The sequence below is a fragment of the Eptatretus burgeri genome, chromosome 7, assembly GCF_056783735.1.
Source record: "Eptatretus burgeri isolate ZD-2024b chromosome 7, Ebu_testis_v1, whole genome shotgun sequence".
NCBI lineage: Eukaryota > Metazoa > Chordata > Myxini > Myxiniformes > Myxinidae > Eptatretus > Eptatretus burgeri.
Window position 1 is genome coordinate 77,950,775 of NC_140967.1, and position 16,720 is coordinate 77,967,494.

The 16,720-nt window shown below is 39.7% G+C and overlaps 1 protein-coding gene across 1 annotated transcript in view; it reads right to left on the bottom strand.

The window, feature by feature from the left end:
* LOC147023596 (1-phosphatidylinositol 4,5-bisphosphate phosphodiesterase beta-1-like) overlaps positions 1-16,720 on the bottom strand; it is a 435,861-nt gene that overhangs the window by 321,540 nt on the left and 97,601 nt on the right. Inside the window, exon 3 of the mRNA XM_085889131.1 lies at positions 7,933-8,001. Coding sequence (XP_085745257.1) covers positions 7,933-8,001 — 69 coding nt within the window. The remainder of the gene's footprint in view (positions 1-7,932; positions 8,002-16,720) is intronic.

Genomic DNA, 16,720 nt, shown 5'->3' on the forward strand with positions numbered 1-16,720 from the left:
AGCTTACATTTAGAACACACTAAAGTAATAGTGATGGCACAATAACACAAAATGGCATCACAATGATAAAACTAGAAACAATCTGAAAATGCAAAACCTGTCCACATCAGCTTTGTATTCGGACTTCTTTTTCTTCTGTGTGCTAAACATGATGAAAACAGCTCAAAAAAACCCCAAAATTGACCAATTTAGGCAACCTTGACTTTTTGACATCAAAAGCAATAGGCACCAGTGACCCAATATGCAAACCCTGCTCAAATTTCAAGTCAATCAGAAGGAAGTTGACGATCTTGTGAGCATGAACTTTGACCTTGACAGAACACAGGTTACACTATGAATTGGGTCATATTGGGTCACAGACAATGACATTTTGTGCAACCTTGACCTTTGACCAAAAATAATTAAAAAAAAACAATCGGCTTCTAGGTTTTGATTGGTGAACCAATTCAGTGACCCAATTTACAAATTCTAAAAATTTCAGGTCAATTGGATGAAATTTGATGATTTAATGTCATATTGACCTTTGACCTTTTGACCAAATTATTAATTTGACTTCTCCATGTTGTAATAATAAAGGTTTGTTAAAAATTTGATGACAAAAGTTCAAATTGGAATATGTCTTTCAATCCTGACAAGTCTCACACCCTCACTATGTCTCTCTGAAAGGACTATCTGAAACATCCCCCCCCCCCTCCCATCTACTTTCTCAACAATCCCCTTGAAGAAGTCCTTTCATTCAAGCTTTTGGACCTCACACTGTCACGATATTTCCTGGGAAAGCCATGTCTCCAAGCTGGCCTCCAAAGCCAGTCATTGACTGGGCATTCCACGTCGTGCAAAGTCCTTCCTTGGAACGCCTGAGCTTTGAACCACTTACAACGCTTTCATCCGCAGTCTGATGGAGTACTGCTATCCCCTCTGGGGTAGTGCTCCTGCCTCATATCTAGCTCAACTTCACACTGTGGAAACCAAGGCTTTTAGGATGATTGGTATCTCTCGCGATGAAGCTGAGTCTTTGGGTCTCTCACTCTCTCACCAGAGGCAGGTTGGTGGTCTTTCTGTCTTCTACCGTCTCCTCTCCGTCCTTGCCCCCCTCTCTGTCTGTGATCTGCACTCCTCCCCCCCCCCCCCGGGGACACTCATATTTCCGCAGGACACTCAAGGTCCGCCAAAAAACCCCTTCTGGTGAAACTGCCAAAATCGAGAATCACTGCTCACCTTCACTCTTTCATTCCTCATTTACCCCACCTCTGGAACAAACTCCCACACTCTCTTCAATCCCACTCCTTCTTCCTGGTCTTAAAAAATAGCTGTTCAGCACCATCTCATATCTTCTCCCATCCAAAATCTTGATCTTTTCTACCCCTGTAAATCCACCTCAAACCCAACTCCTTCAAATTCCCTGTAGTACCATCTTGTTTACCCCATATACTCCCACCCCATCCCTCTCCCTTCCACAGATATTCTTTTGTCTCTATGCCCCATTTTGTGCTTCCCTCTTCCACCCATCTTGTATCCTACCTTGTTATATGTTTCTGTGTATTAGCTGTTACACAAGCCTCGACATGGTATACAATTTAAAAAAAAAATTTTAAGTAAAAAAAAATACGACCAGAGAGAGACACAGACAGGCAGACACAGAAGTGATTGCAAAGCCCCGTTTCCTGTTGTGTGGGGGAGAGGCGAATAAAAATTATACAGATGATTATAAGTCAAATTTAAAGGTGCCAGCTTGTGCTCAGGGGAGCACAACGTTGCTTCTGCTTTTCCACTTCATCGAGAAAAGAAAAACCAGAAGAAGAGGATGCTATTGAAAACTCATAATCATTGTGTCCTCTGTGTGTGTATACAATTAGGTCGTCTCATCAAATAAGAGTGCAAAAATCATTCATGGGTTCAAGTCTGACTCAAATTGGCACCTTCAGCTGTTCTAACTCACATTGCTCTGTCTCCTTTTTTGATCCCTACTCGCCTAATTTAAGTAATCTGCATTTAAAGTGGATGTGTGGTCGGTAATGTTTTAGAGCAAATGCCTGATGGCATGCGGATCAAATTCAAAAATATGTGAGCATTCTCATTTCTTTCTTGAACGTGATATTTTTTTCTAATAAAAATTATCAATTTTAATCATCTGAAGGTCTGATAGGTTGGCACAATTTATGGCAGTTTTTGTTTCTCAGGCCAGGTTTAGCATTAATGAATTATCAGACATCCTGGCCAAATTACAAATCCCTTCATTAACCAGCTCTAGTCGAATGTCAGACTTGGCCAGCTGATTCGTTAACGACTTGGGAAACAAAACATACTCCATGAGCTGCTGACCCCCTTATGATAAGAACAAGAACAAGAACAAGAACAAGAACAAGAACAAGAACAAGAACAAGAACAAGAAGAAGAAGAAGAAGAAGAAGAAGAAGAAGAAGAAGAAGAAGAAGAAGAAGAAGAAGAAGAAGAAGAAGAAGAAGAAGAAGAAGAAGAAGAAGAAGAAGAAGAAGAAGAAGAAGAAGAAGAAGAAGAAGAAGAAGAAGAAGAAGAAGAAGAAGAAGAAGAAGAAGAACAACAACAACAACAACAAGAACAAGAAGAACAAGCAGAACAAGAAGAAGAACAAGAAGAAGAACAAGCAGAACAAGAAGAATAAACCAATGTCACCCGCAGGGTGACCCGTATCTTGCCAAAAGGTGACCACGTGTGACTTCTTTAAGGTCACACTGAGGTGAACAGAGCTGCTATCCACCAGGAGCGACTCCTTGAGGAATATCTGCCTACGAGAGATTCCGATGAGAATCGTTCTACAGAGTAACCATGAAAAATATGCTTTTTCCTCATAACGTCACCAAATGACGTCATAATGTCTCAAGCTTGACATATCTAGAAAGCACTCATCGAGGTGTTCAATTTGAGGTACTACACGATATGGTTACTAAAACTTGAAAATTTGACCTTGGGGTGAAATATGTTTGACCTGAGGCGCTAACCATGAAGGTCAAGGCCAATCGCCACCAACAATTAATCAGCTGAGCGCCAGACCATGAACTATATTCCCATGAAGTTTGAAGACGATCCGATCAAAATTACTCAAAAAATAAGGGTTTCGTCGACTCCCCTGATTTGCGCCAAAGTGACCTTGACCTTTGACCTTGACCTTCAAAATTTTGTGCACTGAAAGGGACCTCTATAGGCCTCTGATATGCGAAGTTACAAAAATTTCCGATGATAACTATGCTCTGCAGAATTTTTTATACGTGATTACAGACAAACAAACAAAAAAAATAAAAAACATACAAGCTGACTAACATATCTTGCAAAACTTCGTTTTGGCAAGATAACAAGAACAAGAATAACAAGAACAAGAATAACAAGAACAAGAAGAATAGGAAGAACAAAAACAAGAAGAACAAGAATAACAAGAACAAGAAGAAGAACAAGAAGAATCTATCCCATTATTTGCACTGAAAATAAAACATGCAGCACAGTGAACAAAATCGTATTTTCAGGTGTGTATTTAATGCTTAATGTTCTGCATTGTCTGTCACCCAAACGCCAAACCTGATGAAAGTGGATTGCATTGTATTATAATCAGCTCTCATTCAAATATATGCAATCATATAAACAAACTTAAACAAAAGATTTGCTTGTAAAGCAAATATAATCTATTTTGTTTGTATAATCATGAGCAAAACATTTAACTGTAAGTAAAATGAGCGCTTTAAATCCTCCCCCCTCCACCCAAAACACCTCTGCCTTCCACAAATAAAGGATATGAAAACACCTCGTTTTAATTAGACAACTTCCAAGACAAGATACAGAAATCAAGTGTGGGAAATGTAAAGATTGCAGAGTAAACAAGAAAAAGAGCAACCAGAGATTGCAGACCCTCACCAGAACTTATATTGTGTGGTGTATTTTGTGTGGCATTTGTGTACTGGTGTGTTATGTAATTAGTAAAACATAACTATAACTGCCACTTTATAACTTCTGGCAGTGATGACCGGGTACCAAGATGTCCTGCTTTGATGCAACCCCGCTTTGATGGGACACCTGACCCTGACCCATGATGTTTATTATTATTCAATTGAATTTAGAATGGGATTAAAATAAATTAAATTCAAATCAAATGGAAGACCAAATAGGTGCAGTCCTGCATTGGAGTAATCAGAATGGACCCAAACAAGCAAAAAGCAAAGATGAAGTCACCAGTAGGAACTTGGATAGGATTTGCATTTCAGCTGCTGCTACGCTACCCTCAAACCCATCCAGGCACAGCCAAATGAGCCTTATTCAAAAAAAAAAAAAAAATTCAATTTTTTTTTTTAAAGAACCCAGATCAAAATAATTAAATAATCCAAGCTGCGAGACCATGCATCTGATGAGGTTGAAATGTAAAACATATATTCCCCATCATTTCTGTATCGTAATTGTGAAGTTTCACGTCGATTGATTAAGACATTAAGCGATTCAAGATAAATAATTTTTAAAAGATTTTTGCTCAACCCAACATGGCTGCCAGACCATGCGACTTATCAATTGTTCATGAAAACCCAGGTATCCCCAAGGCTGGGAGAACATTTGTGTGAGGTTTCCCCTCAATCTAGCCAGCTGTTCTGGAGAAGAAGATTTTTTTTATCGGTTTTCAGGTAAATCCAACATGGCTGCGACACCACATGACCTATGACATCACAATTATTCCACATGAGTAGTAGCTCCTTTGGTGAAAATTTCGTCTCAATCCGACAAGCGGTTGCAGAGAAAAATGCTAAAGTTCTGTGCAGACAAACAGACAGACAAACAAACAAACAAACGGACCCAAATGCAATAAATACCCTCTCCTTCGGCAAAGGTAATTTGTCAATGTCAAATAATCTAAGGCAAGTATATTGTCATGTTACATTGGAGGGGTAAGTATTGAATAGATGATAATTATCATGGACTGTGTGCGAGATTAGTTGACATCATTCTTCTGTAATAGGGATTTATTAGAGTGGAGTTTGTCTTGGTATTTTGTGTGCCGTGAGAGGGGCAGTGTTGACGTGAACATTATGTATGGTTAATGGGCCCTCTGTTTGGGACGAGAGCCCTAGGATTGAATTGGAAGTGGTGATAAAAGGGAAGAATGACTGCAACAGGTGTTGCTGGTATTGAACAACCTTCTCAATGGTAATGGGAAAAACTAAATTTACCTTTTCCCATTGTCATGACTTGCCAGGCTTTGCTTTGGGGGTATGTAGGTGAGTCGGGGAATCGGTATGGATGACGGGCAAGAGTGGCCATGAAGGCCAGCACATGTACCGAGTGGAAAGAGTTAAAATGTGGCTTTGTTCAGAATAAAGGTTGCCATAATTGTTGTTTTATTTACTTTTATGGTGTTTAGCATGGATGTAGACCATGGCTTTGTCAGGAGGGCACTACAGCGTGTACGACAGGTGTAGGAAAATTGAATGGCAGCTGTGGAGCGAGTATTGCATGCAAGGCTTGTGGGTAGGAAAGTTGTGCATACCCACAGGTGGATCAAGCTCTCAAGGATAGCGAGGAATGTGGAGCTCCACAATACCTAACCCCCAGTAACCTAGCATGTGACAGAGTGAGTTCTGCCAGGAGAAGGGTCTCAGTATTAGTTGGCTATGGGGCATGAGGACCCCTGACGACCATGGAAGGCCACAGAATGCCAATGTGATACCGCCTCTGGGTGAGTATACAGCCAAAAGGAGCTGTTTTGGTGCTGGGTGTGAGGGGGGGGGAGTGGATGGGGAGTCCAGAATTTCCCTCGAGATGGCACTGTTTTTGTGCTTCGGCCAACACACACTGCCACAATCCCACCGCCACGTTAGACCTCCTGACTGCCAGGTTGAGGCCACACACCATGTAGATAAAAGTAAAACCATGGCCTCGCAGGAATGGAGATGATAGTAATGCTTGTAATGTGAGGAGTCCATGGGAATGCTCCACTCAGTCATGTGTGGCTCCATATGTGCTCAGGAAGGCATATGGCCCAGGAAATTGGTTCGAGGAGATTTTAAATTAGGTTATGGCTCAGATGATCACCTGTAGCAGATGACATCCATTGTGGGATGTGCTTAATAGAGGGGTTTATATTTTGGAAAAGTTAAATTGTTTGACAAGGAAGGCCTGTTTGCTTTTTGTAATGCAATTTTCTCTCCCTGCCCCATCAACACCAGATGAAGACATTGAGTGGGCAGGGAAAGAAATTTCCCACTGTATATATATATATATATATATATATATATATATATATATATATATATATATAAATTTTGTACATTTGTGAAATGAGAATTTTTGAAACTGACGAGGTGGTATGCTCAGTGTCAGCAGCTAAGGCAGTTGCTTCACCTGCAACACCCCTCCAAATTTAATGGGTAAGATCATTAAAGTGTGAGTGTTGAAGAAATAAGGCTTGGCTCTTGGCCCCATCGAGTGACTGTCAGGAGACTAAGGTTCAAAGGGGGGGGCTGTGTTATGGTTGAGGGGGGTATGGAAAAATAGATGATAATTACCATGGGCAGTGAGCTTGAGTAGCCTCCAACATTTTTCTGTAACAGGTATTTGTTTGAGTGAAGTTGTCCCATTATATGCATCCTGTGAAAGTGTTGACTTTAACATTGAGAAGGAAAGTGTTGTTTATTTTCTTTTTCTTTGTATATTTTTGACAATTCTACCTGTGTGGGCTGAGATAACCTCCTGCCACCCCCCCCCCCCCAGTCTTCAAAGGCCTAAGTGCCACATGGATACCTTCCTCGTTTGGAAGAGACGTGTTGACATTATGCGCATGACATCAGTGTCAGATTTAGGGTCAGTGTCGCTCCTCTTGTCATGTTATATTAAATATATAAAGCTGAGTTTGTGTGTGTGGGTCTGTGGATTTGTGGGTGGGTCATAAGTGCCGCCCTTTCTACAGTCCACGCCTTCCCTTCCATCCATCCAGAAATCACCACCATCTTTTTTGCTCCACATAGCTCTGATTATTTATAGGCCTTTGATTTACATACGAAGACTGAACAACACGTCTTCGATCATTAAATGAAGATACCGTTTTGAGGAAATAAAAGTACATTTTGATTACAACTCAAACGATGTAATGTATGTTTTGTTCGCAGCGATCGTGGCAGTGGGCTAAGATACACCACCCAATGAAGGTTCGGTCTTATGATATAGAGGAAAGAAAATGGAGGTCTTTCATTAAAAATAAAAAAAACTTTTGCTTTTTGCCCAACTTTTCAAGGCTTATTAACAAGCTTATGGACATGTAATTCACATACTGTATTATATGAAGGAAATAAACATTAAAATTGGCTTGGTCATGAAATACCTGCGTACATAATTAATTAGTTGGGAGGCCACTGGGGAAATTCTCCAGATATTCATCAAGAACACATACACTTTAAAGAAGGTATGTACATGTATACTTTAAAGTTATATAAAAGTACATGTGTACTTTCAAACACTCAACATCACCTCTGAGTTTATGGACATTTTAAAATTGAACAAGGTACATTTTCATAATAAGGAAAATACTCATGATTAAGATTTGAAGTCTTAAATGTAAAAACTGTCCTTTTGTCAGTGTTTTGTATGTACTGTATGAAAGTGGATGTGTGGTCGGTAATGTTTTAGAGCAAATGCCTGATGGCATGCGGAGCAAATTCAAAAATATGTGAGCATTCTCATTTCTTTCTTGAACATGATATTTTTTTCTAATAAAAATGATCAATTTTAATTACCATGAAAGGCTGCACAAGGTAAGCTCTTTGCTGTTTCAAACCCTTTCCAGAGTTCCTCCACAGCTATAAAGACGTTCACAAATAGTACACACATGAGAATCCCAATGCTATACACCCCTCAGCTGCCAGACCGGTTTCATCACTTGTTGCTGATAATTCAAATCACCTCATTGCACTGGAAAACTCATCTTACCTTTGGTGTTCGAGCAAACTTTCCAATTCTGGTATCACGGATGCCAGTAATCTCCAGACATTCGGATTCCTGTAAATACATTGGGTTCAGCATTGTCAGACAATACACAACATTATATTATATACTAGATGCAACATGCTAATCTCTCACCAAGGAGTATTCAACGCAATGATGATAGAAAATTACGCTGCGATAGCAGGGGCCATTTGCACATTACATTTAAAGAATGATAAAAACTGAAAATGAATTCTGGGAAAAACAGAAAAACTAGAAGGGCACTCAGTGGAGCGCATACCTCCACCACACAATGCCTGATCCACGAGAACATATCGAGCCCAATAACTTTTTGAAATATCGTGCTATACTCGTATATAGTTTTTGGCCCCATCTCTCAATGGTGAAGAATTATTTTTAAAATTAAATAATTGTCGTATCCGGATCCGGATTCGGATGTTCACCAAATTCGAATCAATTCGTCCTTGTCACACACCAAACCTGTCCACCAAGTTTAATACGAATCCGTCCACAACTTTTTGACATATTGTAATATACAAGGGGCAGTCAATAAGAAAACTTAAAATGGCAATATAAATTCGAGAATGTAATGTGTGCAGTTGTAGATGACATATGTTATATCTATAGCAAAAACAATTCAGTGGAAATAACCAGAAACGCATCGAGAAGACAAAATGGTTATGTTTGGTGGACTGCATCTAGAAAAAGGACTTTGGAGTGTCATTGGTGACATCTTACACTCTCCTGGATGGACCACAGCATTTATGGAAGCAGGTGTAGCAACGGCCAGAATAGCAGACTCATTCCTCAAATGTAACCAGAAATTGTAATGCACACCAAGTTACTGCTCTTGATTTAGCCAAGTTACAGCATGCAGCATTTCATGCAGATGAAGACGACTTTCCTTCATGGAAGAAATATATAAATGAATCATCACCCACATTTTTGTCCTGGGATAGTATTCTTGAAACAGAATTGCTTATTGTTGTCCTCATTCGAGCAGAGAAAGACTTTCACCGATATGTGGAAGCCTCAGGAGATTGCTCATTTTCATCTTCTTTGCATTGGATCATGACAACTGCAGTCGCTGGCTGAGTATCCATTTACGAGATATGCAAGCACTTCCAGAAACTGTCAAGAGAGAATTTCAAAAGTATTGGGTTGTCAACAAAAGACAATGATGCTTCTCAGTTATTCCAATCGATCAGTGCCATGAGTAGGAAAACTGCAAGGTGGTGAAGCCAAGCGGTGGAGCAGTTGGTCTCACTGAAATTCCAAGTGCTTTCAAAGCGATGGCTGTTCATACGCCCTGAGCAAGTGAGACTTATGGAAGAATTTGGAAAATCAAATTGAGACCCCTGTAACAAAAGACAGTTCAAGCTATTCGAAGCACCACAAAGAGGGGATGTCCCTACAAAGACAGTTACTGGAACAAACCCAGCAACTCATCAAGACCATTAAGACCTATGGAAATTCATTTGAAGATGACTGTGATTAATAGCGAACGTAGTGAGCTTCATACTCAACGCGTGCACATGAGAGATTAAGAAACAACAACAACAGCAACAACAACAACACAATACCCTGGCAATTTGGAATCCGTGTTGTCGGCTCTGACCCTTTTGCTTCGGTTTTTGTCATGGGGAATGATGCATGCTGGGAGATAAAAGCATCACCGGAGACATGAAAGACCCAAATATCAGACGTGGTGTATATTTCCTCCACCGATTTTAATAAAGATATCTCCCTCATCATCAAAAAATAATTTTTAATCGTGATTTACATTATTTGATCGCTGATCCCAAATCCAGGCCTAAGTAACCGGAAATTGCATCAAAATCATCTGCTGTGCGTCGCTTATATGTACCACGGTATAGTTGGCAATTATACAGTTGTGAACAAGTTATAGGTAAAGTCAGAAGCGAATGTAAGAATAATTCTACGTTCGCTTCTAGGCTTTGCCTAGTCCATATTATTATTAAAGTAATAAATTATATACCCCAACAACAAACACCGACATGCAGAATTAACACTAACGTTTAAGTGCATTTAGCCTCACATTTGTTGGTCAGTGCTTTTAAAATAATTTAACTGGACTATTTTATAATAATGTTTATCTAACTCTGATGGCCATTTTGGAAATGTTGCATAAGTCAGGGTCCGTTGATAGTTTGAGTTTTTTGGATCCGTTGATAGTTGGAGTAAATATATTTAAGTACAAGCTCTGAAAGTTTGGTGTTTTTGTCCAGCAAATAACAAACAGTACCACTGATTTATGTCAGAAGGGAAGTCAACTGATAAATAAAATCGACAGTGTATCATAAATATATAAATATAAATTATCATCAACTATCCAACAGTGGAGTAAATCAACTGATTGGAATGAGAAGATTTATAGTTCTGAGCTTTAATTAAGCAGACAAAGTGTGCCTCCAGTCGCTACTCTGCTGCTTCTTCTTCTTCTTCTTCTTCAATGGCCACAGTTATTCTCACGCTCTTGTGGGGTTGGCCAGGAGAAGTTTTTGGCCCATATTTTAATGAACCGGCTGGCCAGACCTGACGTTCAACAAAGGTTAGGTCAGGGATTTTGAATTTGGCCATGATGCCAGCGAGACCTACTCTTCACAAAGTAATATTCATAGTCCCGCTGTTATTGTCGCAAAGGTGTTTTTGCTTTTGAGGTGGTACAACTTAGAGGAGTTGATCTTTGACACTGGAATACATTGTACTTTTCATATCTGCAGAAACATGGCTGATGAGGCAAGACCAAGGTAGTGACGCACAGCATTAAAACAAGCACCGTATTTTCCGGTGTATAAACCGCATCTTTTTCAATCAGTTAAAAAAGGTAAAAGTCAGGGGTACGGTTAATACACGGGTATGGGGGTGGGGGTAAATAAAAGACAAACAAACAAAAAACGGTCTTAAAAACGATCAATGCTGAATTTCAATTATATTCCAAAGGAACACTTTTGTAGTCGTCGGAACTGCTGTTAAGTTCAATTGTACCATCTAAAATTTGAAAATCGGTTCAGCATTTAATTTTTTTTCACAGCATTTTATTAACCGTGTGCAGAAATTAAATAAATAAATAAAAACCGGAGACACCCGGAGTTTAGGTGCATGGTGAAGATTGAGCCTCAAAGCTCTGAAAATGCCATTATACACAAAATAAGAACACCTGGGGTCACATCAAAAGAAGAATTATTTACAATAGCTAGAGTCGAAGAGCGGAGCACCCACCTCAAAGAAACTCATGTGATGAGCTTCCCTCGTACGTCATGTTCAAGAGGAAGACACTGTTTCCAGCTGGCATCATTGTTCATGCGCAGCAGAAGGGGTAAATAGATGAGGGACTTGTGGTGACTAACTTTTTACATGCATCATTTTCTACATGAACATCTGATGCAGACAGAATTAATTCACTAAGCTGGTTCCATACATGCTGACGCAATTGTTGCAAATTCTGGATAGTGGGTCATAGTTTAAAACTCGGAACAACCAATCAACCTTGAGAACTTTTCTATAGAGGGCAGGAAATGGATTTAAAAGGAAGAAGAAGAATCTCATGATAGCAAGGAGCCATATGGGACGATGAAGCTTCAAGAAGTACCAGTGCTGTTCGGTTATTTTGGCTTCCTTTGTTTCTCCGTTTCTATCAGCCGTTCCGAACTTGATTCTCACGGATTACTCGCGGTGACCAGATGAACTCTCATACTTCGCAGGCCTTTGTATTCAACCGAGGTTTCGAGGAACATTAGCTACATCTCGGTGGAATCGACGGAGACAAACTTTCCTTATTTCCTGGACTTGATATTTTCATCAGTTGAAAATCAACATTTTGTGATGTGTTTCCCGCCATGATTTTCGACTATGCAAGGTTTTCGACTTCCGAGGAGCAATGGCCACATGTATCTTGGTTGAACTTTCACTATTACTCCCGTCGCTACATTGGCTGAGCATTATGTTGACTGGAAGACTGCCGGTGTTCATCGGGAGGATGAGAAAGGTCGACCTTTCGATCTGCAGTTGGATCTTCAAGGTGTGGGAGGAGATACCGTCGGACATCATCAAGCGAGCATTTCTGAAATGCTGAATCTCCAACAACATGAACAGCACCAGAGAACAACATCATTTGGGAGGAGGAGGCTGCAAATGACGGTGACAGTGAAGTGGACTTGCTCTACCCTGATTCGGACAAGAAGTTACGTGCAGTCTTCAATGAGGAAAGCATTGATGAGGATTTCCTCGGGTTTAGCTGAAAAGCTTCATCAAACCCAAACAGCCCTTTGCAGGGCCACAAATCCACAAGAAATAAGTATGATACCGATATGAATCCCTTTTCTTGGAACAAAAAAATCCTCTTTGTAACATTAAAAAATAAGAAAGAAAAATAAAAACGTCTTGGTACATATATATATATATATATATATATATATATATATATTCATTCTCTCTCTCTCTCTCTCTCTCTCTCTCTCTCTCTCTCTCTCTCTCTCTCTCTCTCTCTCTCTCTCTCTCTCTCTCTCTCTCTCTCTCTCTCTCTCTCTCTCTCTGTCTCTCTCTCTCTCTCTCTCTCTCTCTCTCTCTCTCTCTCTCTCTCTCTCTCTCTCTCTCTCTCTCTCTCTCTCTCTCTCTCTCTCTCTCTCTCTCTCTCTCTCTCTCTCTCTCTCTCTTCAACTTCTTTAAAATGAGACCGTAAGATGAAATTAAGCGGACATGGGAGTAAGCATGTTGATACCTCCGTCACTTTGTTCCATAAAAAAGTTAATCTACAAACGTATTTATAGTGTAGTAGATGATATAAAAATCGTGCAAATTATGAAACAAGCATCAAATTTGGCATTTCTGTTCTGCAGGGCTTTCTGATCAAATCAGCCCGATTGGCCATTTGAAAATCCAAATTTTGGAAAATTTGAAAAAAAAAAATAAAAAAACTTCAAAAGAATTTGAAGTCACCGCTGGCTGAAATTCTTGAAGCGCAAGTGAACACCCCAGACAGAGAACCAAGGGGAGATGCAGTCATCATTGATGGCTCAGCACTTATCAATGCCCTACCTGCCCGCACTTCAAAGATATTTGATGACTATGCTAAAGAAGACATCATCCCAAAGGTGGAATCCTATGGTGCCAGGTATGAGACGGTGGACGTAGTGCTTGATGTGTACAAGAAGTCAAGTCTGAAGTCCGAGGCAAGGTCGAAAAGGGGGCAAGGAATCAGAAGAAGAGTGACAGGAACCAGTAAGACCCCAAGTAACTGGAGAAGCTTTCTTTGAGATGACAGCAACAAGACTGAGCTGTTTCACTTCCTTGCGGAAAAGATGTGTGAAGCACAGACGACAAGCACAGTCATTGTCACAAAAGGAGAAGATGCCATTAGCAACACAAGGAAGTCGCTGGATGCTGTGTCTCCATGTTGTCATGAAGAAGCTGAAACTCGAATATTTGTACACGCCAGGGATGCAATGACGGATGGCAGCAAGTCCATTATCATTAAGGCTAATTACACGGACGTACTAGTCATAGCAATATCTGTACTGCCATCCTTACAGGAACTAGGTCTTGAGAACACGTGGATTGCCTTTGGCCAAGGAGCCAAGGCATGATGGATTCCAGTCCATGAGGTAATTTCTGCAATAGGGCCTGAGAAAGCTAGAGGGATCCCATACTTCCATGTGTTCACTGGATGTGACGTCGTGTCTGCCTTCTGCGGTAAAGGGAAGAAAACTGCATGGCAGACTTGGAACGTCTTTGATGATGTTTCTGAAACATTCACCAATCTCAGCCAGCATCCAACATTGATTCGTGATCTTGACTTTTTTGAAGTTTTTTTTTTTTTCAAATTTTTCAAAATTTGGATTTTCAAATGGTCAATCAGGCAGATTTGATTAGAATCCTCTGGAGAACAAATGTGCCAAATTTGATGCGTGTATCATCATTTGCACGATTCCTCTCAAAAATTGCTGTTATCTGCCACATTATTAGATCTAGATCAGAAAATAAAATGATCAATGTATTCATTTATTTTGAGGGTGAAAAACACAGGTGCAGTTTATACACTGGAAAATACGGTGATCAAAAAAAAAAAATCTTGAATTTCTTTGAACATTGCTTTTAACGGAGACATTGCATCTCCAGATGGTATTTCATCCGCACTGCTGATGTATGCACTGCAATCACTTGGGGGTGATTTTATTTTGACATAAAGAGATATTTGCCTAGTTTTTACTCGATCCCTGTTTCCAGAAATGTTACGAAGATTATTTTTCCATTCCTGCTGATTCCATTTTACTTCTCTCCCTTCACATCTGCTGTTGCGCATTTACGTTTTTGTGCGTGGTGTTCAAATAATTATACAAACAATACTCATGTGCCAATGTTTGTTTGTTTTTTTCCAACATTCACTATATAAAAAATTGTATTCAATTTACACACCATAGACTATTGTAAGTATGTTATTGTGTCATCGACTATTGAGAGCATCTCATTGTGGCTTAATTGGCCGATTATATTATTCATAAAATCCTTTTGAATGCCCCATACAGTATATGCATAATTTATGGTTCCTCAAATTTGTTGCAAATAACGACACAACTTTCAACAATCATTATGTGGACAATTAAAATACTTCTGGATTCACTGCTTACAAATGTTCAATATACATAAATGCATGAAATCTAAATATATTTCATTGCAGATTGAGAAGACATCCATTCACTTACCAATGCAGTCTATTATATCAATGGGACTTGTCTGATGATATAAAATAAGGCAATTCTCTGTATGTCTGATAATTATACAATTGAAAATGGCTTGGCCAATCTCCACCAAATTTTACCTACTTGCTCAGGGTACCCAGGGTCAGGTCAAGGGCACAAAATACAATGCCCACTTTCCCCATTAAGGTGTGAAGGCGACTTGCAATTTTTCCCCTGTACATGTGGAATAGTGCAAGGGGTTTAACCACTATTCCCTGCCTGTGCAAGCTCTCGGAGGAAGAGGGTATAACTAATCCTGAAAAACGCAAGCAAAATATCTCTTCGACACACATGGCGTGAATGTCCAGAACCATTTCATCACTTTTGCTAAATATCACAAGTTTGAATGCACGTTTGTTGCATCCAAATGACGACGAAAAGGTTGCACTGTTGGGAATGTAATAATGACTTCCATACCTTGTGTATCCATTTCGAGATGTTAAAGGAGCTTCGGTATTACACAATTCCAGCCTCATTTTATACCTATATGATCAGCAAATATTCTGTTGCAGCAGAGTTAAAGCAAGGAAAATTGCCTTTCCATTTCAGAGCCAACAGGCAACTTAATTCGAGATAATGGGGACTGCTTGGCAGGAAACCATTCACCAAGGAAAATGTCCTCAAGATTGGAAATGGCCCTTGGTGCTCACAAGAGAGCGGTCCATCATTGAGCCTGGGTTGTAGAGGCAATTTCTAAATCCCTGGATAATTTTTCACAAATATGTATGAAATCTTGAACTTTTAAAAATAAATCTATTTTTCCACCTTTGGTCATTTATTAATCTTGCAGTCAATTATGTATGATGCATGATGCAATTAATATGTATAATGTTAATAGTTAGTTTATTATATACTGTACTGCAAGTGGAATCAGGCACTTTGATTGAACATTCCACATAAAGTACAAATATAATATGAAGTTCTGAGTAAAATCTAATCCTTCAATCATACATTTTATCAAAGTAGGGTTCCTTTCAATGCACCATATACATAAAAATGCCAACCAAACATATATAAATTACTTTGGAGTTCTGTCAAATGGAACAGAGCACCATGTGTGGGAGAGAAAACGAGAAAGATCAGCAACGCAAGGTACGTGTTTGTGTTTCTGTTGAGCTTGTTCCAATTGATGAGTGTTTCATAAAAACTCATATTGTAGATGCAACATGTACTCCTGTTCACCAAGTCTTGGGAGATGAGTGAGAATTGTTGCAGCAATATTGGGACTGCAGATTCTAACCACGTCTGTAATCTACTGAATAATTCCACATGGGTTGCATGGGTTCACATGAGGAAATAGAATGGCACTCAGTTGAGCGCACACCTCCTCCAGGCTGAATAGCTTACGTTTTGTATCCTACTGATATGCTGAATCTGCATCTGGACCTGAACCAAAATTTAATCAGCTTGGTATTGCCACTGACCAAACTCATCCACCAAGTTTCGTCATAACCCATCCATAACTTTTTGAGATATTGTGCTATATATCGTTTTTGATCCTGCAACTCAAAGGTGAAGAATCACTCAAAAATTCTCCTATCCGGATCTTCACCAAAATCTAACCAACTTGTCCTTGCCACACACCTAACCCCTCCATGGCGTTTTGTCCGAATCCGTCCATAACATTTTGAGATATGCTGCTCACAAGACAGACAGGCAATCAAACAGCTGAAAACATAACCTCCATCCACCTTTGGTGGCAGAAGTACACGTATTGTTTTTCCACAAATTATAGCATCCATAGCAAGATTTTCAACAAAATCCAATACATTCTTGTCACACCCCCAACCTGTCCACCAGATTTCGTCTGAATCCAAAACATATTGAAGAAGCATAAGTTACATTTAACTATAATGCAGCTATGGCATTTGTATGCATGTATGCTTTGCAGCCAAAAATACCGCCCGGTGACCAAAACAATCCGGAGACAAACACCACGAGGACACGTCTGGATAAAGATAAAGCAAACCCGTTGCTTCGCTGACAGGAACATTTAAGGAGGGGGGGTGGAGAGA